Source organism: Typopeltis vanoorti, chromosome 11 (assembly GCF_054136105.1).
Source record: "Typopeltis vanoorti isolate ZY-2024b chromosome 11, IOZ_Tvanoo_1.0, whole genome shotgun sequence".
Classification (NCBI taxonomy): Eukaryota; Metazoa; Arthropoda; class Arachnida; order Uropygi; family Thelyphonidae; genus Typopeltis; species Typopeltis vanoorti.
Window position 1 is genome coordinate 17,239,916 of NC_143559.1, and position 23,522 is coordinate 17,263,437.

Genomic DNA, 23,522 nt, shown 5'->3' on the forward strand with positions numbered 1-23,522 from the left:
ACTCCACGACAGAAGTGAGATTCGAATCCACAGCTTACTGAAGTGGAGATTCCAGATGCTATCGAAAGCAGTGACTGCAGTCGAAAAGGTTCTGTTCTTTGTCCATATGGCAGATTATTCATGGACTGCACGAAATGCATATTAAAGCTCCTTCTGAATGGCCAAGACAGAGTCAAAAGGTATCTCTAAAAGCTTCGTTTCAATTTGTATCACCGAGCATTATTCTATTGATATAACACGCGTTTCACAGAATTATTAAGTGTAAAAATGGGTTACGTGTTTAGAATTATTGATGGAGTTCGATGGAATACTTTCTCCAAAAACTGCTTTTTTTCGTCAGGATTTGAACTCCTACCAATAGAGACAGAGATACTGACACAGTACAATTAGCAAGGAAAGGTGTCCTAACCGCCAACTGTCTATGAATCTGAATGACCACGCGGTTAGAATTTTTAGGCACCCACATCCTATACGTAAGAATGGCAAATTTCCTTCCCCCCATCCGTATTCATAAATAACTGACGGGATGATATATTCTTATGCGCAATGTTTATGAGCACAAGATTGCTAACGTGCAGTTAAGACAGGTTATGCATAACTTCAATCGGAATATTCTGTTGTTGAATTTGAGCCCTTGTATCCTCTGCTTTGGAAATACAAGTTATGCTACACGCATAATTACAAAGCAGCAAATTTGTTTTCGGATTTTTTTTAGTTTTGTTTTAAAATATGCAATATCTTCCAATAACATGGTTGACTTTTTTAAAAAAAAAATTCCTAAGAACAATGTCACTCTTGGTATAGCTGGACATAGAGTTTCAATAGTTCTAAAATGATTTCCTACCCCCCCCCCTCGCTATAATCTTATTTTATCATTTATTTTGCAATTTGATTTTCATTATCATGTATTATTTCATTAATTCCCCCTTGAATTTCTTTATACATAATCGGCAGACGCATTAATACCACAAAAATTATTGTCACTGCCGTGAACACACACGGAAGTTATTAATAAAGTGATGACTGCGAGAACGGTGCTCTGCATGACTGCATTCAATGTAAATCCGTAAGTGTAATTAAAATATGCATTCAACGTTAAATCCAATAATGCTCCGGCAAGAGTATAAATTCTGTCTACGAAAATAATAGTGGCGTCTAGGGAAAAGAGTGACCCCTGTGGTTCATACGGTTGGATCTGATTTAAAAACACGACCTTCAAAATATTACTTGCGAATGTATATGCAGCCAGATCAGAATAACCGACGAAGAGAGTGGTCAAGATAAAGAGCGTGGGCATGATGATCTACGACCACACCTATCTTCTTGGAAGTTATTCTGTGCAATGCAGAAGCCAAAGTAACCTCCCTAAAATTATGTGAGGTGCTTTAACAAGCCTATCATCCTTCACATATTTTTTTGCGTGTTTTGTTTTCCTTATTCTTCTTATCCGTGTGCACTTTTATCGGTTTCGAGTCGCGCCTGACGGATGAAGTCCACGGCCATGCATCTCCACTGGGAAAGGCCTTTAAACATCGCAGTTTACCCATCATAACGGTCCGTGAGCATGGTTGTTTATCGCAGCTTTTCCGTCGTACGTCCGCACTCCTTGCTTATCGTGTCGCGCGGCAAATCGATGGACGGTTTTGTTGTGCATGCGGAGAGAGTGCGTGCCACTGAACCTCTTATGTAAAAGGAAGTTCGGATGAAAGAGAATCTCCATCCGGCACTTCCACTTGCCTTGCCGTCAAAGCCCGCATCACCAGGACAAGCAGAAATGGCTGATAAGCCATATGCTTCCCTGTCATTTCAATCCTTATCGCCCTTATCTTGGGGGCCCGTAGAACAATGCAGACGTCGGGCCGGCCAGTACGGTCAATCAGCGGACTGGATGCGCTTTAATAAATTGAAAGCGTGTCGTAATTGGCACAGGCGGACGATCGTTCGCATATATATTTATATTTATACGCGACCGAGCTGAGAGAGAGAGAGAGAGACGCGGCCCGGTAGGGGCTGACAAGCAGGCAGCGGGTGCGGTGTGCGATGAAGGTATTAAGTTGGCCGCAGGAAATGATTTCATTAGCGTTGGAATCAATTAGAGTTTTCAAGCTGGAAGTGTGCGCTGATAGGGAGGCGATTGTTACGTGGAACATAAGGACGCATTGATTGGTTGGCGCGCTCTCATCAGTTCACGAGCGGTACTGCATGCGCTCATCAACGCAGCAGCTCCCGGGGCGAGGTTTGTCTGTCGTCTGCCTGGAAGCGGATGGCAGAAGAAATATCGCTCTGTCAGCGCCCATTTCCGCAGGCAAATCACTCGTCAGTGAGGAAGAGCGCTTAATCAAAGTATCTGTGTTGCTGGCACGCACGTTATCAGGATCGTCTTTTAAAGAGATTAGGGTTTATTACACCAGCCTGCGTTTGCCTGGCGTTCAATCAAACCCAACTTTCGAACAATTAATCTTAGTAAACAGTGATAGAGAACCGCGCGAGCTGCGTTGTCATTGTTTAAAATGATGTTCAGACCTCCGCCAACTCTCATCAAGCACAGATAGCGCCCCCATGCACTTCCTGTCTCCCATGTAACGTTTGCGCTGATTTTTTGGGTCCGTCAAGAGTCCCGCTACGCTTTCATTCTGTCTAATAAGTGCTATCATTTCCTCTTACAAAGAACGGTTGACGTCACAGGGCGGTGTTGCTAATGTCGGTGGAGATTCTCGTTCTACCTAAGTTTTTATAACCTTTAGTTTGATTTCGAGGCTTGTTATTTTCGCAGCTAAGAATATATATACTAAAACTGGCTTCTCTACTCTTTAGTTCCTAAGAAATGCACGGCAATCAAGTGAGGGAAAAACAGATTGCTGCATCCACCACAAACATATAAATTCCTGTCTAATGATGGCAGGAAAATAGCACAAGATGTCGGCTTCTCTAGCCTGACTTCAGAAAAATGAATATTCAGACAGGAAATTTAACGTTCTTAAATAAAAAGAAAAGAAAAGAAAGAAAGAAAATACACGAAAGTAAGTATTGTCATTAAACAGATTGTTAACAGTCCACATCACACTGCTGCTATTATATTCTGTAACGTTCTGCGGTATAACATCAGTAGTAATTACCAATTCACGAGAGCACCTACGATGTGTGAAATAGAATATTAAGATGTGTTTTTGTGGCAAATTTATTTGAGAATCCTTTAATTGGATTTCGGAAGCAAACTAAAAAAAAAAAAAAAAATTAAAACTGGAAGAACTCTGCCATGAATCAATGTAACAGAAAGCTGTCTGGATATTTTTTTTTTAAATCAGGCATCAATTATTTCCAAATTTTCTGATGATGGAATTCGTTGAATCTAACCTGAATATTCCCACTGCTGAGAAAAACTTCACACACACACACGTGGGCAGATAATCCGGAAATCCTATTCTAAATAACAAACATGAACGTTTTTGAATCTATCCACTTCAGGCCTCCGGTGGTCTGAAATCATCCATAGCCTAAAAACAATCACAAATAACCATGCGTCAAAAGAATTCCAATCCATAGTATAATAGTTTTCAGAGCTAAGACGGTGTCCACTCGATCAGCATCACCGTATAGTAAAGGTTTTTCCGGTTTATTCAAATCAACTATTTGAATAAATAGTTGATTTCTCTCTTGCGCGATAATAATGATTCATGATGTATACTTCGTTCTGCCTGTGTTCTCTTTTTTTCCCACTCGCATCACAGTCGTCGTCTAATTCCTGATATATACTCTCAGGATCCTTCATAATCCTAACATGATTAAGTTTGCATTATTACATGCATCGTATTAACATTGTTAATGAATCTGCAATTATACTGCACATCAACATGGAGAAATCATATTGGTTTCCAATAGAATTACATCTAACATTTAGCTCTTCTAAGGTACTTCTAACTGCATCAGTTCACCTATATATGATCGTCCTGTATCTTTTACAAATTTTCCTCTGCCATCTTGGCGTCAAACACTTGTTCTGCTGACCTTTCCTGTTCTACTCTGCATAACTGACCATTACCAACTTAGAATAACTTTGTTCAAATTCCTTCCTAATATCTTCATTTTGATTCAATCGATTCATTCTGTTCACATCTCTAATTTTTCTCAGAACTCCCATATCTGTGATCTTTCGAATCCTCACGATACCAGGTTTGTTAACGTTGTTGTTTATTTCCAAGTTTAATTTGCCATCTTCGCTAAACAGTGTGCCTAAATAGCTGAAATGTTTTACTTGTTCTCCATTCACGATGAAGTTGATGTTTCCAGGTAACTGTCTATTTTCATTATGTTATTTGTCGATTTTTTTATTTTATTTCTATAGATGCCCTATTTTTATTACAGGGTTTCCTACGAACCTAGTAGGAAACCCTGTCATTCGATTTAGTTAGAGAGTTGTTAAGATTTGTAGCAGATTTATTTATGTATTTCTAAATAAACCCAATACAAATCTTCATGACTCATGAAAATCAGCAATGAAAATAGGACACCGATGATAAATAAAATAATTTGATAAATAAAATGATTAAAATACATACGAACCTAGAAAAACACAAACTACATTATAATATAAAATCATCTCCATAAAATAAGGAGCTAAGGTGAATATTTTCAGGCTTCAATATAAGGCTTAAACCTTTCTTTATAATGGGATCTATATAGATGATCAATGATAGTGGAAAAAGTACGCACCGTTGTCTTACAACTGATTTTACATCCAACCATATTCTGTCTTCTTCAATTCTAACAGCTGATTTGCAACTTAAGTACTGGCTATATATTGCTTTATATAATATAATGTTCCATTTGTGCAATTGCCATAAAGTAAAAATTTTATTTATTTAATTATTTTATTAATAATATTATGACCAAATACTGGTCATCAGAATAAGATTTTAAAAGTCATTTTAAAACTTTCTGTGCATCTTTTCACTAACAACAATAACACATTTAATAAGCCTTTGATTATTTCCTGCATCTTCTCTGCATGCGAATTGCTGCACAATTCGCTGTTATATCAACTCCAGTTATATCAACATTTTTGTTTCACCATAGTGTTTGTTATTACAAACTAGGGCATGTTCTGAACAGAAAACCAGCAAAGTGCTTCTTATTATTTATTAGCTTCACCCTTTTTTTCTAAAATTTTCCAAAACATTTTGTATCAATAAGATATTCGATAAAAATCAGCTGTTAATTTTTCTTCATGTCAGCTGCCATGTACAATCACTAGAAAAAAGTATTTCTTCTGTGGTAGAACCTTTCGAGGAACATAGGCACAAATCACACTCATTGTTTAATTCCCCATTTTGAAATCTGTCAGCAGTAATCTACTTGAAATTGCTTGTCATTCAAGCAGTTCACCTGCATCTAGTGTTACCTACTATCATAGCTATTCCTTCATTTTCTTGTTCATTATTTCCAGAATATAACATTAACATCTTTTAGTTATAAATTATAACTATTTCACCTGTTTTATTCTTTCTTCTTAGATTGAATAACCAGTTATATCAACATGATTCTTCACTAATTTTTTCGAGAGTTCCACTTCTTTTCAGTGAAATCGAAGTGGAACTCTATCGTCAATTCTGACGGCGAGTTCGTTCCAGTAGCTGACTTTTCACTGTTTGCCCTGGTTCCATGACGAAAACAGCAGGACCATGTTTAGCGGAACGATACCACAGATCACATAATAAGAAGTCATTCGGACACACGCTACTGCGGATGCAAACATTGTATACCTTTTTCTAACTGTATTGAAATCATATGTCATGAATTTACATGAAATAATTTATATCTTCGTGAATTGTTGAAAACAGCTAGAAGGAGCCGCTGCTCCCGGAATGTACATCGGAGGAATTCTGTAGTCAAATCTCAACTGGATGGTGGATTAGTAGAATTATAATATTTTATTATTTTTTTTTTGCGAAGTGTGTACATTTACAATTAACACGTGCAGGTGAAAATATTAGATTTCGATCTCCGAAGATACTAAGAATATTTGCATAATCAACAGACAAAAACATTCTCTTGATGGGTTGAAAATATGGCATTGTGCGGATAATAGCAGGCTTTAAGCCGTAAAGGAATTATCCAAACTACATTATGAGTAACATACTCGCTAAGATTTTCAGTTTTCATGTGGCAATGTTACACAGGTTGCAAGGATTACAAACAGCTAATTTTTTCAATACATACCCGCACATTCGAAATGTCGAGCCTCGGCAATACTGAAACAATGTTGGAGGGCGATTAAAAAAATTAACTAATTTAAAACAAATTTACAGCCAAATTGAATGCTGGTAAGGAAGGATGCAGACAATGATGAGGCATTGCCGTAGTGTGCTGCTTATATTTTCTATGCAGTAAATATGTGATTTAAGAGGAGCATATTTTACCATATTTGGGAAAAGGAGATGTACTTCGATTCTTTTATAAAGAATTTTGAATAATTTTGAAGAATGTTTTTTAAATAAGCAATTGTCATTCCAGATGGTTGATTGATTTTTTAGATTAAACAACAGTTATATAAACTGCAAAGACAAACTAGTCCGTATTGTAAGGCTAGTTTGAACTGAGGGAGAAAAAACCATGTCATGTCTAAGTGAGACTGGTAAATTATTTAGTAGAAAAGCCCGTGTAAATTTTCCTTTCGTACTATTAAAAGGAACTTTTACAACTAAAGGGAGTCATCGCTACCAAAAGCACTGCGAAGATGCTCTGTGTTTTAGAAATGTCGAATATTATTCTCATTTGACAACCAACCTTGCTTGCCCATACATATATTAAATAATTGCATGCGTACAAACCAACAGGTAACATTCGATTTGTAATCAGAAATGAAAAACTCTGCAAGAAACTTAACGTGTTCTTTTTGGTTTGAAACACGCAAACTGAAAAAAGGAAAACAATCTTTAAGCATTCAGAAAACCTGGAAAACACAAAAAAGCTTAAAAGTATAAACAACAAATGCTGATCTTAAAACTTCCAAATATTGAATCATTCTTTAAGTTATGCAGCATTTAGAGTAATAATCACGGTGTTATTTTATAGTTTAACAGTTTTCGTGTAGATTTTCATAGCAGTTTGAGGCTTCTTTGTGCAGAAAAGTGATTACTCACACTCGATATGCAAAGAAAGGTCTATTTGATTAAGTGATCACTGACTGGCAATTCTTAGTATTTAAGATTGCTTCTGGACATCTACGGCTATGTGACAGTATATGTTTCTTGTCGTGTCTATAAGAGGCAAATATAATCCCTAGCTGTTCAAGAACAACATCAATAAATTTGGACGAAAATAATTCGACAATAGAATTCATAACATGGATATTATTATTATTTTGAGTGCCGAACTATTTTTGTTTCACTGGAGTCTTCAAGATTTTGAGACCAGGGCGAGTGTTCCACACCTCCATGCTAAAACTCTGTCCTGATTGTATGCACGAGGAAGCTCTGGTAATCAGATTTCTATTGAGGCACTGAAATATTTTGACATGTGTGTTGGTGTGTAAGAACTTAAAATTCCCTTAAACTCTTTCTTTTGTTCACCATGTGTCAAAATTCTGAAGTGCACCGTTCAGAATACGTCAGTAATACTTCTCAAAAATCAGTAAGGTTTTCATTCTCTGTGAGCATACTAATTTATTTTGTTTCTGTTTTCATATTCCTTGTTTACATGTGAATGGATTACTGCTTTGTCCTAAACACGAAAGTGCTTTACAAGTGCTCATCTGGCACGGTGCTCACTGATAATTCGGAAACATCGCGTTCTAAAAGTAAAGAATATATTTCGCCTTTCCATTTAGACAAATATATTCTTTGTAATTTAAATTATCGTGCGAAAATCTCTTACAAGAGCCTCTCCAAACAGACGGAGAGCTTCTTGCATCTACAAATACCGTCCGTATATGCCAACCCAGTTAATATTGTAGAGGGAGTGTTCTACACACGTATCAACCACCTCTGTGTTAAACAGAGATGTGCAGGTCAATGCATGGCAATAAAGCTTGGCCAGCGCACCTGGAGACTATGTAAGGAACTATTTAAGTATCCTGCGTTGTTTCGAGCGACAAGGACAATATACGTGCTCTTTAGGACTGCAGAGCAATCCACAGAACGATTCGTAGTTCACATGCTACCTGGTACGAATGCAGGTGGGCAGTGCGTGCAGTTGGAATAAAAGGCCACGTTGTAAGACCCCTAACTGAATGCAGCGGACCATAAAAGGAGCCGTCAGCCACTTTGTCCTCTCTGTTTGACCAAGCATCGTACGGCGGACCGATCACATCACCACTCGTAAATTTACACCCGCACATAAGAGGTGTTGAGAAGCTTCATAGATCTCCCCTCCTCCCCCCAGATATACCGCTGGAGCTACGGACCTCCAAAGTTGCGGGGAGGGATCTTTTACACGCCAGCACAGAAAGGCTCATTCACCGTAATAGGCGTAATTGCTCGCTTCCACCACTTGAGCACACCTTGACGGACGGAGGCGTTAGCTCGCAAAACCTACCGCCACATTCGCCGTGGAATGCCACATGCCGAGAACAAAGAGTGGCCGAAGAGAACTACGTACGTTCGCTGTCGAAGGACCCATAAAGTCTTTCTGTCGAAACCCATAGGGTGTCTCTCGAGGTTGAAGAGGGTGCCCTTTTCCCACGCCATTGTCTTAAAACTAAGAAAAAAAACTTCGTCTCTGGCAGCAGCGTTTCTATTCGGACCTACTCAAAAGGGTGTCCTGTTGGCAAAGCAAATGAGACTGGTGGTGATTGGCTCACCATACATCTCGTTAGGAGCACGTGCAATAAACAGTGAATAGTGCTCAAAATGCGAGCCATTAGAAAATCTTAATGGGGGTCAGTTCTTCTTCGAGGATGTATACGAAGTGTTATCCCAAACACACGATATATCGTGGTTCAAGTATGGTGGACTGTGTTATCCTGACCGCCACAATGCCCTACGTGAACCTGAGGTGCTGATGAGCTTTGTAATCCCTTTTTTATTATCATTTTTCAGAGTGCTCTGAAAAAGACCGACGTATGTGCATTTAACACATGCGTTCATGGAAACACGGACAAAAACTATTTAAAGTAGTGGAAATGGTTTATATTGGTTGCAGTTCTGCGACTCTCGCTGATATCAATTCACTCACTTTTCTCATTCCGGTTTTCTTAAATGTTACTCAACTGCAGTCTTTTCACTATGACATTCTTTTCTTATAATTCTTGAACAGAGGTGAATTCAAGTTCAGTTTTATCGGAAGGGAAAGCTCGACATAATGGGGGGGGGTTGAGATTTGAAGAGAGGGGACAATTGAAAAAGTATTAAATTTTAAAAACATTTATTTGGTTTAATACTATAATTTACTTCAATTTTTCACTAATAATATTTATTTAAAAATTTTAACACCTATCAGAACTGAAAAATACATAAATATTGTATAACATTAACAATATAACATTATACATATATATATGACCTGTAAACCATCTCTCAAATTTGGAAGTGAAACTTGGATTCTAAAACAAACAAACAAACAAAGACTGGAAGCAGCACAGATGACGTTTCTAAGACCACTCCTGGGACTCACTAGATCAGATAAAAAGAAAAACACAGAAATAAGAGAACGATTAGATACAAAAAACATCATACAAGAAATAGAAGAATACCAGCAAAATTGGCTGCACTACATAGAAAGGATGAATAACAATGGGATTCCCAAACTAGCATATAAATATAAACCTACAGGAAGAAGAGACCGCGGACGTCCAAGATTAAGACCGAACGTTCAACTTCATCTGCAGAGCAGGAACAGGACATAAAAAGCCTACACCTGAATTGCTCAGACGACGACGACATATTGTATAAAAATTTTATATTTTTCGCTGTTTGTTGAAGAGATGTTCATATCTTTTCTAAATCCATCGTCGGTCTTGAATAACTATTTCATTTCTGCCCTATTTACAATTATTCCCCCCCCCCCACACACACACTTCTCCAACATTTATTTTATAATCATTCGCAGTTTGTTTGAAAATATTAATAGCTCCTAAAAGATACCATTTTCCGCGAATAAGTTTCTCTATTTTATCGACTGCATTCATTAATTTCTCTTAATTTACACAATTATCCTAAATAAATGTGACCATTTTAAGATCTAGTGTTTTCTCTAAATGTTTTCTTCGCTTTGATTCATTTTTCTTTCTTAATATAGAGCGTTTATGATTTAAAATCATTTCTTTATTTCTTTATTTATATCTTTTGAAAAACTCTTTTCTTTGCTATAAACAATTCATAACATATCTGCATTTCAGCGCAAAGAATTTCAAAATGGACTCTTCATAACGTTTCCTTGTTACAAATATGCCAAAACATAAGTTGGCTAGGTATTCTTCAGAGAATAATAAAACATAAATAAAAAAAAAAACCGTCAATTATAAAAAAAAAAAAACTTTTTAAATGAATATCAATAATGAAAATTCAAATATGCGCATATGTATTCATAATAGCATATCCTCTCGTTTTTGTTCTCGTGTGGATATGTTATTATGAATAACATATCCACACGAGAACAAACACGAAAACTGAAAAATATACGACATTAACTAATGTATATTTTTCAGTTCTCGTGTTTACATTATTATTTGTTCAGAAGATGAACTATATTAATGGTCTATGTGTTATCAGAAGTTCTTAGGATAAATGAAATCATTAATATGGTGAGTTAAGTCAGTAATCTGGTGTGATTTTTTCATTGATTGGAGTTCCGTACATACGTCGAGTTGGCCTAATTTACATGTGTAAGACGATTAGAATTGTATTGCTGATGAAGACATGGCAATCTAGAGCTAGTTGAATTTTTGTAACTTGTTATTGGTTAATTTTAAAAAAAAAAGGTTACTAAATTATTAAGATGGAAGCTGAGCAAATCTGTTTAAAAAGGAGCAATCTATATCGATGTATTAACTGCTTTTAATGAATTATTTTCTAAATGAAATTTTTGTAGATGTGACTTTAGCATGTGAAGGTAAGAGACCTAAGGCACACCAAATAGTGCGTGCTGTTAGTCTACAGTTCTTTCTTTTATGGTATATTTCTTAAAAACGTGTGTAAACATCCAGTTTGTTATTCTCAAAAATATAAAATACACAGATTTAAAAATGATAATAGATTTTATGCACAATGGTGAAATGAACATTTCGCAGAACCAAATTTCTATGCTACTTAGTGCAGCTAATTATAAAATCCGTCAATTATAAAAATATACTTATAATTGACGGATATATAACGGATATACAACCTCTCTACAGATGTTCAGATCTATAGAGAGGTTGTACATTGAGATACTTCCAATATTAATTCTTCAGGAGAAGAATGAACATGACTCAAGTAACCAGGCCTTGTTACTTGCTGAGGTGTAGCCAATAAAAGACAGCACAGAATGCCACCGTTAAGTAAGAGAAAAAGAGTACGACCTCGGAGTGGATTTATTATTAATTCTAAAAGTAAAGGCATAAAGACCAATGTATCATCAAGAATAAATGAACTAGACATACCAGAATATACTGACAGGCTAATAAAGTTGTTCAAAAGTGAAGGAAGATCAGAGCTGTCAGGAACGAACTGCCCATCCACTAAGTGAGGTTACTATTTCTCATTCAAATACGTATCCTAGTCCAGCTCAAAACTTAATTCCATCTGCGCAGAGTTCAGTGTTGGTAAATAATAGTAACAAACTGAAGATACAGTAACAGAAATGGAGGAATCACAGGCGGTGACAATTTTTTGACAATAATCTGCTCCAAAATCCGATGTTAATCCCAGTTACAAATACACCACCTGTTCTTAATACTATTGAGTCGAATCTCAACCAAATAACATCAGGGACATGTGGAGATATCCAAATATTAGTTCCTTGTTCTGCATCACCTGAATTATCTACTTCTTGTCAAGTTGCACAAAGTATGATACAAGATATTGAATCTGGTGTCTCACTCTTATTACCAGGAACTGCAGTTTCGTCTTTTTTCAGTCCTTCACATCAAGGTAGTAGTAGTAGTACCATGATGATGATGATGTCTGAATACATCCAAGCCTACTGCCGTTGCTCCAAGCAAATGAATGATCAACAGTTTCTACTACAAGGTCAGAATGTCGCTCAGGAAAAGATACATGCGTCAATTAATTATCCTTGGATATCCTTGTCACAACATCAGTGTGAGGTCTGCTGCAGATGCTGCACAACCAAAAGTAACAAAAGCATCACGATCAGCAGTTCCACTAACAAGATCAGAATGTCGCTTAGGAAAAGATACATGTGTCAATTAATTATCCTTGCCACAACATCAGTGTGATGTCTGCTGCAGGTGCTGCACAACCAAAAGTAACCAAAAGCATCATATGGAACTGCACGAAAATATCAGACATGAATCTTCGTGTTATCATATATTGGATACGAACATGAAAGCAGAGTTGATGAAGATGAGGCGCGATGAAGTGCACGCGAAATGAAATGAAAAGAATTACGGATACACATGGAAGAGTGAAAAAGAGTGGAAGGAACGATGACCATGCAACGAATGATTCCAGTGTGGCTCTCTATGCAGGTTCCATTATTAGAGGTGTGTTGAATGAGAAGGTGCATAAGGTTTGTTTTCCTGGAGGGAGGATGAGCAGAGTGACTGAAGTTGGACATGAAGAATAAGAGAGCAAAAGAGTTCGTGGTTGTAGTAAGGACGAATGATTTGGATGGGAACAAGGACAATGCCAGATTGTATAATAGGAGATTATTAAGGAGAGTAAAATATAACAGTGTTGTAGGAAAGGTATTCAGTGTGTTGCCAAGGTATGATAGTGATGAATTGAGGCGGCGAGCAAAGAGTATGAATAATATGTAAGCGCAGTTATGTGAGGAAAAAAGAATGCATTTTATGAATTTGAGGGACAGATGGAACTAAATAAAGAAGATGGGCTGCATTTAAATTGTTTCAGTACGAGTCGGCTGGAGGGATTGTTGCTGGAAGGAGAGGTAATGATTGTAATGAATAGATTTGAAGTGGTGGGAGATGATATGAAATAGAAAAAAATCAAGGTATGGAAGCTTGCAAATGGAGAGGTGAAAATCATCAATGAAGTAACTGAGAGGGTGGAAGCAAAAGGGGGGGTTAGGATGGACGGGGGAGACTCTTTACGAAACAAATGGATGCTGGTGAGTGGGATCGAGATGGCCTGGGATAGGAGGGGAGGGTTTGGGGTGTGTGGAAAATTGTAGAATTGGTGGTAATATAGAGGAAGGGACTGGGGAAGGTATTAGAGTCACATCACAGAAGTGATGTTCGTAGGATTTGTAGAATTAGAAATGACTTCTTATGTTTGTTTACTAATGCCATAAGTAACCGATATAAGGGGAACGAAATTGTCGCATTGATTGCATTTATTCGCCCCAAAATTGTTGGTATAAGTGAGACATGGTTAGATGACGATGACATCCTGACAGGAATAGAGATGAACGGATATGATATTTTTGTGAAGACAGACAGGGAAGAGGGGGAGAAGGGGAAATACTGTTGATGGTAGCAGATGAGCTGTGCCCATCTAAGGTGGATTTGCAAGGTACAAATAGTGGCCCCGGTTTTGAAGCAGTATGGTATGAGGTAGAGGTGAACAGGACGAAATATTTAGTTGGATGTTGCTATAGACGTAGTAATATGGAGGGTAATGAGAATGAAATGTATAGGAATTAGCCTGGTTAGCAAGAAACGAGTGATCATTATGGGTGACTTTAATTATGGTAATATACACTGGAATCAAGAGACTGCATCTGGGGACAAAGAAAATGAATTTCTGGAATTTTTGAGAGACAATTACCTTAGGCAGAACGTAACAGACGGTACACGAAGATGAAGCGTATTGGATTCGATCACCTCATCAGATGATATCATTATAAATGGGGTGTCAAATCTTCCACCAGTTGGTGAGAGTGACCATGAGGTGATCATTTGCAGAGTGGCCAGTCATTTGAGTACTTCTGTTAGGGATATATGTGGAATTATAAAGCTGGTAATTATGAAAAGCTCAAGAAACAGCTTGCGGCATTAACTTGAAAAGAGGAACTGGATGGAAAGAATATCAATGCTGCTTGGGTCCTACTCAAGAACTATTTGGTGAAGGCAATATAGAATGTATTCCAAAGGTCAAGAGGGTAAATAGAATGCGTGTGAAATGGTTGAATCAAGAGGTAAGGTATGCAATCTGGAAGAAGAAAGTATTATGGAAGAAGCACAAGATGAGTGGTTATAACAAATAGTTGCATGAGAAGTACAGAGAGCAGGCGAGGATGGTAACTCATTTGATAATGGTAGCAAAAATGCAGTATGAGCTGCAGTTAACTAATGCGGCTAAAAAATCCTAGGGATTTTTTCGATATGTGGCCAATAGAAGAAAGAATGATTATGGAAGGATGATTGGTGAAAATGGAGAAACGATAACCGCTGAGGAGGATAGAGCTGGGGTATCTAATGAGCAATTTATAAAGTTATTTCAAATGTGAATGTGGCGTCATGCAGAACTTGAATGCAGTGAAAAGGATGAGGAGGTTACTAAATGAGTAGGAGGTATATGAGGAATTGAATAAACTTGATGTAAATAAGGCTGTAGGACTTGATGCTATTTCATGTTCCAGAGAGTTAACAACCTTTTACATATCTTTTCAACGTGAGTTTTGCACTGGGCCTAGATCCAAAGGAGTGGAAAGAGGGTAAAACTGTTCCGATTCATAAAGGAGGTGATAAGAGTAGGCCTTTGAATTATAGGCCAGTCTGTGTATCTGGAGTTGTGGTTAAAGTTTTCGAGAGGTTAGTAAGGAAGAAAATTCAGAATTGGGTTGACAACAGAAAAATACTCTTTGGTGGCCAGCATGAGTTTGTTAAAGGAAGATCGTGTTTTAGCTATCTGCTTACTTATAAGGTGACAAATGCATTGGATAAGGATGATGCATACACAGTGGTATATTTAGATTTTGCAAAGTCTTTTGATAAATTGCCACATGACAAGCTGGTAATTAAATTGGAATGGATGGGCTGAACAGTAGGTTAGAGTGCTGGATTGGAGATTGGATGTCTGAAAGGTATCGGAGAGTTATCTATGGAGGAGCGATGTCCCGGAAGAGGAAAGTCACTAGTGGTATACCCCAAGGCTCTGTTTTATTATTATTACTATTACTGTTACATGACACCTCCAGGGAGTCCAAAGAATCATCGAGGGAGGACACCTACTCTACAACTATTTGTTTCTACCACTTAACGAACCGCAGCTACACCAACGCCATCTACCGCCCACCACCACCACTAGTATTTTCACAGACAATCACAAACACCCATGCCCATGGCGGGATTCGAACCCGCAGCCTTTTGGCTAGAGAGCAGATACGCTATCCACTCGGCCAACCAAGCCGGCAATGTTTTGGGTTATGTATAAGGAGAACGCGAGCAAGGGGGGGGGGGAGTAGAAGGTTTTTTGCATGGAGAGTGGTGAGTGATTTGAATGCATTTCTCGAGTGTGGTGCGCGCGGAGACAGTGAACATATTTAAGGACGGTATGATAAACTTTGTGTGTAACACTGGTGATGAGTCTTTTGACTCCATGGAGGTTTAATACTAATAATAAGTAAGGAAAAAAGCAAATTTACTTTTTGTAAATATTCAGTAGGTATCATCTTTCCCAATCTTTGTCTACACACTACACATTGCACTAATATGATATAAGATTGCAACATCTTGTGACGAGGGACTGATATAAAAAATATACCCTGGGGAAATGCAACCAAGATTACATATAATGAAATGCGCCATTGAAAACCTGAAAGTAGATAAATGACAAATGAAGTAAAATAGCTTTTTTCAATCCACTGCTAAACGAATGCTTCTCCATACTTCTTCCATTTTGGCCGATCTTGTACATCTCTCCACCATAAATGCCCATAACTTCTTGTTGTCCCATCTTCCTGAAGGTCTATCTGGTTTCCGATAACTAGTTCTTGGTGTCCATTCTGTTGTTCTTTTTGTCAATCTGTTGTCAGACATTCTCGTCACATGTCCTGCAAAGCGCCATTTGTTGCTTTTTATGACTAAAGCAATGTCCATTGGTTTTGTTTGCTTCCTTATCCAAGTATTATTCTTTTTATCTAATCGGGTTATTTCCAAAATGGCTCTTTCCATGTTTCGTTGTGTTGTTTTTAGTTTTTCCAGCTGTTTTTAGGCTGCAGGATCATTGCTGGGAGTATGCACCAGTTGCAAATATTTCTTTATTAAGAAGTTTGGTAAATTGCCTTTAAATATATCTCTACAATGGCTGAAAACTTTCCATCATAGCTGAAATTTCAAGTTGAAAATTCAAATTTATGGTGATTTGTAATGATTTCTCCTAGATGTTTGTATAAATTCATTCCTTCAAGATGTCTTTCATTTATTTCGATTTGTTTTCGGTCCTGAGTATTTTACTACATATTATTTCTCATGTGTCCATGTTTATTTGCAATCCTTACTTCAATTACCTGAATAATCATGTGTTCTAATTTTTTGGTGATGTTGTTATTAGTATGATATCAAGAGCAAATCTACTGAGCAAATCGTAGATCTGTTCATGATTTGTATTCTCATATGCGTATTTTCATGTATATTCGCTCATTTGTATTTGCTTATGATCTGTATTCTCCATCAATGTTTAATCCTCTTTTCTCCCAGTTGAGCTTTCCCATAGCATATTCAAGAGCTCTGTCGAATAAGTTTGGTGAGATAGAGTCTTCCGGTCTGACTCCTCTTTTTATTTCTATTTCTCTTACTTTTCAATTTAAATTAATTACTTTTGAATCTCTCTCATATATCTGAATTAATATAAATACCAGTCTATTCCTATATGTTTTAAAGCTTCAAGCTTTTTACATAAATTACATTCAATCTAAAATGTTTTAGAATGGCTGGATAATCCAAAGGTCAACTTTCTGATGGTGGAACTAAAGCTCTAATTATAACAACTTATAAAATGGGAAATAAAATAGGATGAGAATTACAAAAGATTTCTATAAATTATCCTCATAGACCGCTCAGTAGTGAAAGTATATTTCCAAGAAAGATTATGCAGGTATATTTAATAGAAGGCTACGAAAAATTATTGAGGCCCAAACTGACAACAAATAAGCTGGACATGTTCAGCTTGAAACAAATATAGTCCAGAAATCATGGACTATATTTCCCGGAATCCTGGAATCTAATAAGACTTTTTGTTCATCACACAAAAATATGTTAAGATGCCAAAGGAACAACTATTCAAAACGTATGGTGTAAATGGAATCTTATACAGCAGAGTCGTACACACTAAGTCTGTAGTTAAAATGGAAAGAACATTCATCAGTACAAGTGAAGCAATGGTGTGTGTTACCTAGTTCTTTACTCCATTAGATTACATTATTCTCATAAATAAATCTGCTGCATTTCTTAAGGTTTTCCGAAATTAAATAAATGATATGACAAATTTGGCATCAAAATAAGAAATAACAAAGACTAAAACTATTAAAATAGATAACAGAATATACAAAGCTGTTATGATGGGAAATTACTTGAATAAATTTATACGAAACAAGCAAAGTGAATCAAAAGACAAAGCTAATGGTAGAAAAAAAAAGAGAGAGAAGGATTTAAACCACTTTTAACAAAGAAATTAGAGAATTAAGTTTTAAATCGAAACAATTGATCTAAACGCTGGTGAACACAAATATAGTTTTTAAAATTATAGCAGAAAGAACTTGGCATTATTATTATTATATGACTGATATTGTGGTGGTGGTTGCTGTTCAAGAATATATAAGCAGAGCTAATCCAGGATGGTGTGGTAACTTGAACAAAATGAGAAATGCAAAAATTGGCAAAACAATTGTTCTGACCAAAAAAAAAAATGCAAGAAAAGACCAAGATATCGGTTTATACCATTAGGAGGCGCTCTTAGAAAATAATTTAGAATTAAACTATATAAGATGAAAAATAAATTAATCAATCAATAAATAAACGTTATGGGTGCCAACTAGTTCTTTTTTCTCTCTGATCGTTATAGTTTTATTGTACAAAGAGAGAGAGAGAGAGAGAGAGAGAGATTATCAAGATTTTTCCAGATTGTTGATTTTCAGGTTCAGTTTCTTCAGGTAACGATGTTTTTTTGAAAAGAGATTGTTACCTGAAACAATCTCTTTTCAAACGACAACCTTCTTAAGACTGTTCCTTCTGTTCAAGCAACAATATTTTCAGATTGTTACTTCTGTTCAAATAACAGAACAGAACAGAACTTGTTTTTAATAATCTTACAATGTTTGTGAGATTGCTACTTCAGTTGAATAATTTTTCCAGATTATTACTTCTGATCAAGTAACAATCTTTTCCAGATTGTTACTTCTGTTGAAGAATGTTTTCGACATTGCTTCTGTTCAAGTAACAACTTTTTCCGTATTGCTACTTCTGTTTAATAATCTTTTCCAGATTACTTTTGTTTAACGTCTGGAAAAATCCAGATTATTACTTAAACAGAAGTAACAATCTTTCATGATTTTCTCCAAATCACTGGCACCTCCAGAAGTCATATGCCGGTATTTTCTCTGATTCCTTTTAAGTCGTGCAGAAATAATGAGGAGCCTGCATTTATCTTAGTCGCCTATTTCACAGCCCAAGCAAGAAGAATATGCAGCCCTTGGTGCATGATTTGCGTTGAATTACTACATAACAGTTGTACATACACATTACAAAAGCAATTCGTGCTTGTTGGTCAGCCTTAAATATGATATAAAAATAAATCAACGAGAGATCCAAGAAAATCCGAGAACAAGTGAGAACTCTACCAGAGTGAGTTCGTGTTAACATGTCTCTATTCATTTTTATACTAAAGCAGTCATGAGTGTGTGTCACTACTAAGTAAAGAGCAACTAAGTGACAATAATTTAAGATTAGTGTTGCTACTGATAATTCATAGTAAATAATCTAAAACCCCTGCACAGCGAAATGTCTTTCAAAAAATCCAAACACATTGAATTTCTTGGATGGCAGTCGTTAGCTTCAGCACCCTGAAATATACGAGTCACATAAATAAATTTTATTTACTTATTGTTTTAATTGCTAACTACTGTAATCTAGTGAACTGTTTCTTATTGCATTGCTGAGTATTGACTGAAAAGGAATAATGAAAAAAAAATCGCTTGGTCTCTAACCTTTCGCGTCTGAAGAGTTATAAAAATAAACCAAACGAGGAAGATCAGCTTATAGTCTTCATGCTGTGTATTCCTTTTCAAAAGCTTTTTTCAATTTATATTTGTCTATGCGCTTCTTCAACGCGATACTTTCTTACTATTTACACCAACAGACACGCAGCGACCAAAAGATAAAAATAAATAAAAGATAAAACATAAAAAATAAATCTTAAGTCACTACAAAATACATGATATTTCTGTTTTAATTTAACTCAGTCAAGTTTTAAGGCAAAATACCTGAAAACATTGTTCGATAAATGCAGTTACCAACCTCCGTAGCTCCGGTGATTTCAACAGAGCCCTATAATTGGGAAGACTTCAGTTCGAACCCGTCTATGACACGATGAACCTTTATCAGGGCTTTTAAATCAAAAGATTAGTTAGCCAGCGTCATACACATACAGAATGTGGAGGGTTTTTCTTCCCTCAAATCAAGCAAACTGTCCCCCTCCACATATCTACAAACAGAATACTATCTTGTACTATACTATTTGTGGACACTTAAATAGCTCTTGGAGACCCACTTAACAATACTCCCGATGTTTAATGATGAAAGGTCAGAGGAACGAACAATTTGACATAATTGCTAACTTACAAATTGGAGAAGCTGCTTAAGAAGAAGAAGAAGAAAGGAATTTTCAAATTTATTTACTGAATAATATTCTCAGGTATTTTGGCTATTCCAATTCTGTAGACATCGTGGGCTAGTCGACAGCGCTTTTGCTTTTCAGTATTATAAGCTGTGGACCCGAATTTTATTTTGGATTGGATGCTTGTGAAGATACTTAAGTGGTAGATCATTTTCATCGCTCCGTGCAAAATCACTACCCAGTTTACTGGAAACGTAAACAGGGTAGTGGGAAAAAAAAAACAACGTTACCCGCTGATTTTTGCTACAGATCTCATGCCTTCCTTGGTTGGATTATTATAAAAAAAAATAATGAGAAAAGACAGTCAGGAAATTTTATCCGTAGACCTCAAAGCGGATTATATTTTAAACCACTTCAGATAAACCAGCCGAGAATATAATATAGAGAACATATATGCTATACTCTCCTCATGGTTTAGTTGCGTTGGCATATTGCTAAATAACAATATATTACGAATTGCTCGTTTCAGGAATATCAACCAACCAACCAACCAATCAATATGAATTTTTCGCATTTGCTTCATCAACAAGGGAATACAGGATATCACCAGTGGTAACAAACTATATCCATTACTATGGTTTATAATGTTATCGTTTTATATACTAGAAAAAAATATGAAGTATTTTAAGCAAGGAAAAATACAGACACGGTTTAAGTAGTTTCCATGTTCTGGGTATTGTGGTTGCAATTCGCATGAATTTGATGAATGTGCACAAGGAGGAGGAGGGATGATGGTTAAGCGCGGGCTCTCTCTCTCTCTCTCTCTCCCTCTCTCTCTCACACACACACACACATACACATATACACACACATTATACATAAATATTAATTCCTCAAATGAGCAAGTAAAAAAAAATCACCAGTTCTAGACTTAAGTAAGACCGGGTCATGCACCAACCCCAGGTTTCTAAGGTGCTAATCTGCCTCAAAATAGATTTTAAAAAATCACAGCTGCAGATATGACACAGAGGAATGTAATTTTCCTAACCGCTATTTTAATCCTAAAAGGCAGTGCACAAATCTCCAGTTCCCACCCACTTTTTCACGCCTTGCGTCCTCTCTCTCCCTGCCGAAATCCGCAGGTACAAGCAACCCCAGGTGCGTTTTTCTGCTTTTGTGCACCTGCATCCAGCAGCGGCCGGTAAGGTTAAGAAAACACCAAGGTATTATTTTAACTCGCGGACTCACAGAGGTGCTTCAAAACAGGGGGGAAAGAGGAGCGGCTAACCGACAACACGGATGTCACGCGCACTTTAACACACCCTGGAGTGCCTCGGGAGGGCAGCGGATGACCCACAAGTCACGTTCTGGCAAACAGGCTGACATCTTTAGCACAAAGCTAAAGGATTTGTCCGAAAGACTCATTAACAGACAATATGAAGATTTGTAAGCAAATTTAAAGAACTGGAGACATCACGGAGTTAGCAGTTACGCCAATAGCTTCAGCCTCTCGAGTTTAATGAACTGATTCAGTGGAAGGTGTCTCCAATTGTTATATGGAATGTTTTGATTGAATTACCTCAGAACGCAACATCGAATACTCGGAAAGCGTCAACGAAGGCTTTGAGTTTGGTCCACATTGCTTTCATTTCGTTGCAATGAACATTGATAACATTTACTAAGCCTAAAACTTTCACATTATGTTATATTTACAATTCATCCTCCTGTTCACGAAGGATATAGAGATGGCTAAAATTTCAGCCAGAAGAGTTAGGAATATCTGTTAACTTTTACCATCCGCTAGATTTCTTACATCTACCAATTGTGAATACAAATATACCTAAAGCATCAATGAAAAACTTCCTACCATACTATAACAAAAACGAATTAAGTTCCCAACAAGAATCGCATCATTTAGGTTACCTCTAGGCTATGACTTTGGTTTCTCTTGTCGAAGTTTCATCCTACTTCACTAAACATAGATATATACATAGAGATCACCGTACATGGCAATACTGAACGAACAATTTTATTCGTAATGCAGGAATTAAGAACAGTCGCAAGAAATGTATGAAAAGACCACACATTCTTCGGGCAATCTCTCGTCCATTAAGTGCATATTATTTAGGAAGAGGTCACCTACAAGTTAAATGGTCTTTCACAACAAGCCAAGATAGGGATTTGTTTTCGGAAAGGGGAGGAGGGGAAAGCGAGACGACTTGTCAGGCTCTTGCTAAATGCTCGCATTGAACTCTCGGGAACATATTGTGACATACCCATAGAATAATCACCCAAGCACGTTGAGCAATGTTTTCATTCACATAAACGATATCTTTGTTAAACAATAACAACGTTAATGCTACCCCAACTTCGATGGATTACTTAAGAAACTAGTGCCAAGAAGTTGCTTTTTTGGGGTTATTGCCACCTCAAGTGTGTCACGGTGTAACATATAAAGATTCCTGCAATAAATCGCACCATGATTGGTGAATGAGCACAAGTAGTATTAAAATTTGTATGATGATTGTGGACTGACAATATTAAAGGCATTATTTATTTACTGTACAGTGGGATTATGTAATCAGTCTAATGCATTCAGCATAAACAGATATTTCAAAAACTGGATCTAGCCTTTCATCTTCTTCCTAATTGCTAAAATTATTAAAAGAAAGCAAAATCAAGAAGTACGCCAAGAATGAACAACCAATAATATTTGCACTTTCAAAAGTTAATTAATATTAAAAATAAACATGAATAAATAAGAAACCTTTTCAGCTAGGGAAAAAACCAGCACATTTCATTTACTTTCTTGAAACCTTTTGACTGAAAATTAATCGAAATCTACTGTTATTACTATAATCACATAAGACTGAATAAGTCAAATTATTTCATTAACTAATTATTAACAACTGAATAAATGTTGGAACCGAGCAGGTATTTTGTGTTCACAAATTATGATCATCATCGTTAATTTCCTAATATATACACCAAGGAGTGTTTAAGTTACTATGACAGCAATACATGATTGAGTTTAGATTATTATTAATCTCCTATCCACAATTTTCCTCCAAATTAGTCTATGACTTGTGAACACTACAATATTGTCATATCTAACATTTCGAGCTTCTAAGGCACTTCTGACTGAATCAATCTACCTACACCTTGGTCTTCCTCTGAGTTTTTTAACTGCCAACTTGGTATCAAACACTTGTTTTGTTAACCTTTCTTCACCTATTCTACTTAAGTGGCCCCACCTTAGATTAGCTCTACTGACACATTTTTTAATGCTAATAATGTCAAGTTCCTTTCTAATATCTTCATTTTAATATGATTCTGCCACTGATGTCATCAGTTTCACTCCCCTAATTTTTCTCAGAAACCTCATATCTGCAGTCTCTAGTCTTTAGATCAAGTGCTTTATTTCTAACCCAACTCTCAGATCCATAAAACTGGTTTAAACACTGTCTTGTATACTGCTATTTTGGTGTTTTAACTAATTTCTTTCTCTTATTCCATACAAATTTATTCAGCTGACTACCAACCATACCAGCTTTGCTTATTCTGTTGTCTGTTTCAAGATTCAACCTGCCATCTTAACTAAAAAAAAACTGTGCCTAAATAGCTGAAATA

The 23,522-nt window shown here is 36.6% G+C and overlaps 1 protein-coding gene across 1 annotated transcript; it reads right to left on the reverse strand.

The window, feature by feature from the left end:
* Nucleotides 1-15,916: 15,916 nt before the first annotated feature.
* Nucleotides 15,917-16,234, reverse strand: LOC150101334 (uncharacterized). Its single transcript, XM_090400770.1, has one exon. It carries the CDS (start codon nt 16,232-16,234, stop codon nt 15,917-15,919), a length of 318 nt encoding a protein of 105 aa, XP_090256896.1.
* Between the last annotated feature and the right edge of the window lie 7,288 nt (nt 16,235-23,522).

Coding starts and splice junctions, on each gene's coding strand:
- LOC150101334 (XM_090400770.1), bottom strand. CDS start 16,234: ATGGAAAGAGCCATTTTGGAAATAACCCGATTAGATAAAAAGAATAAT.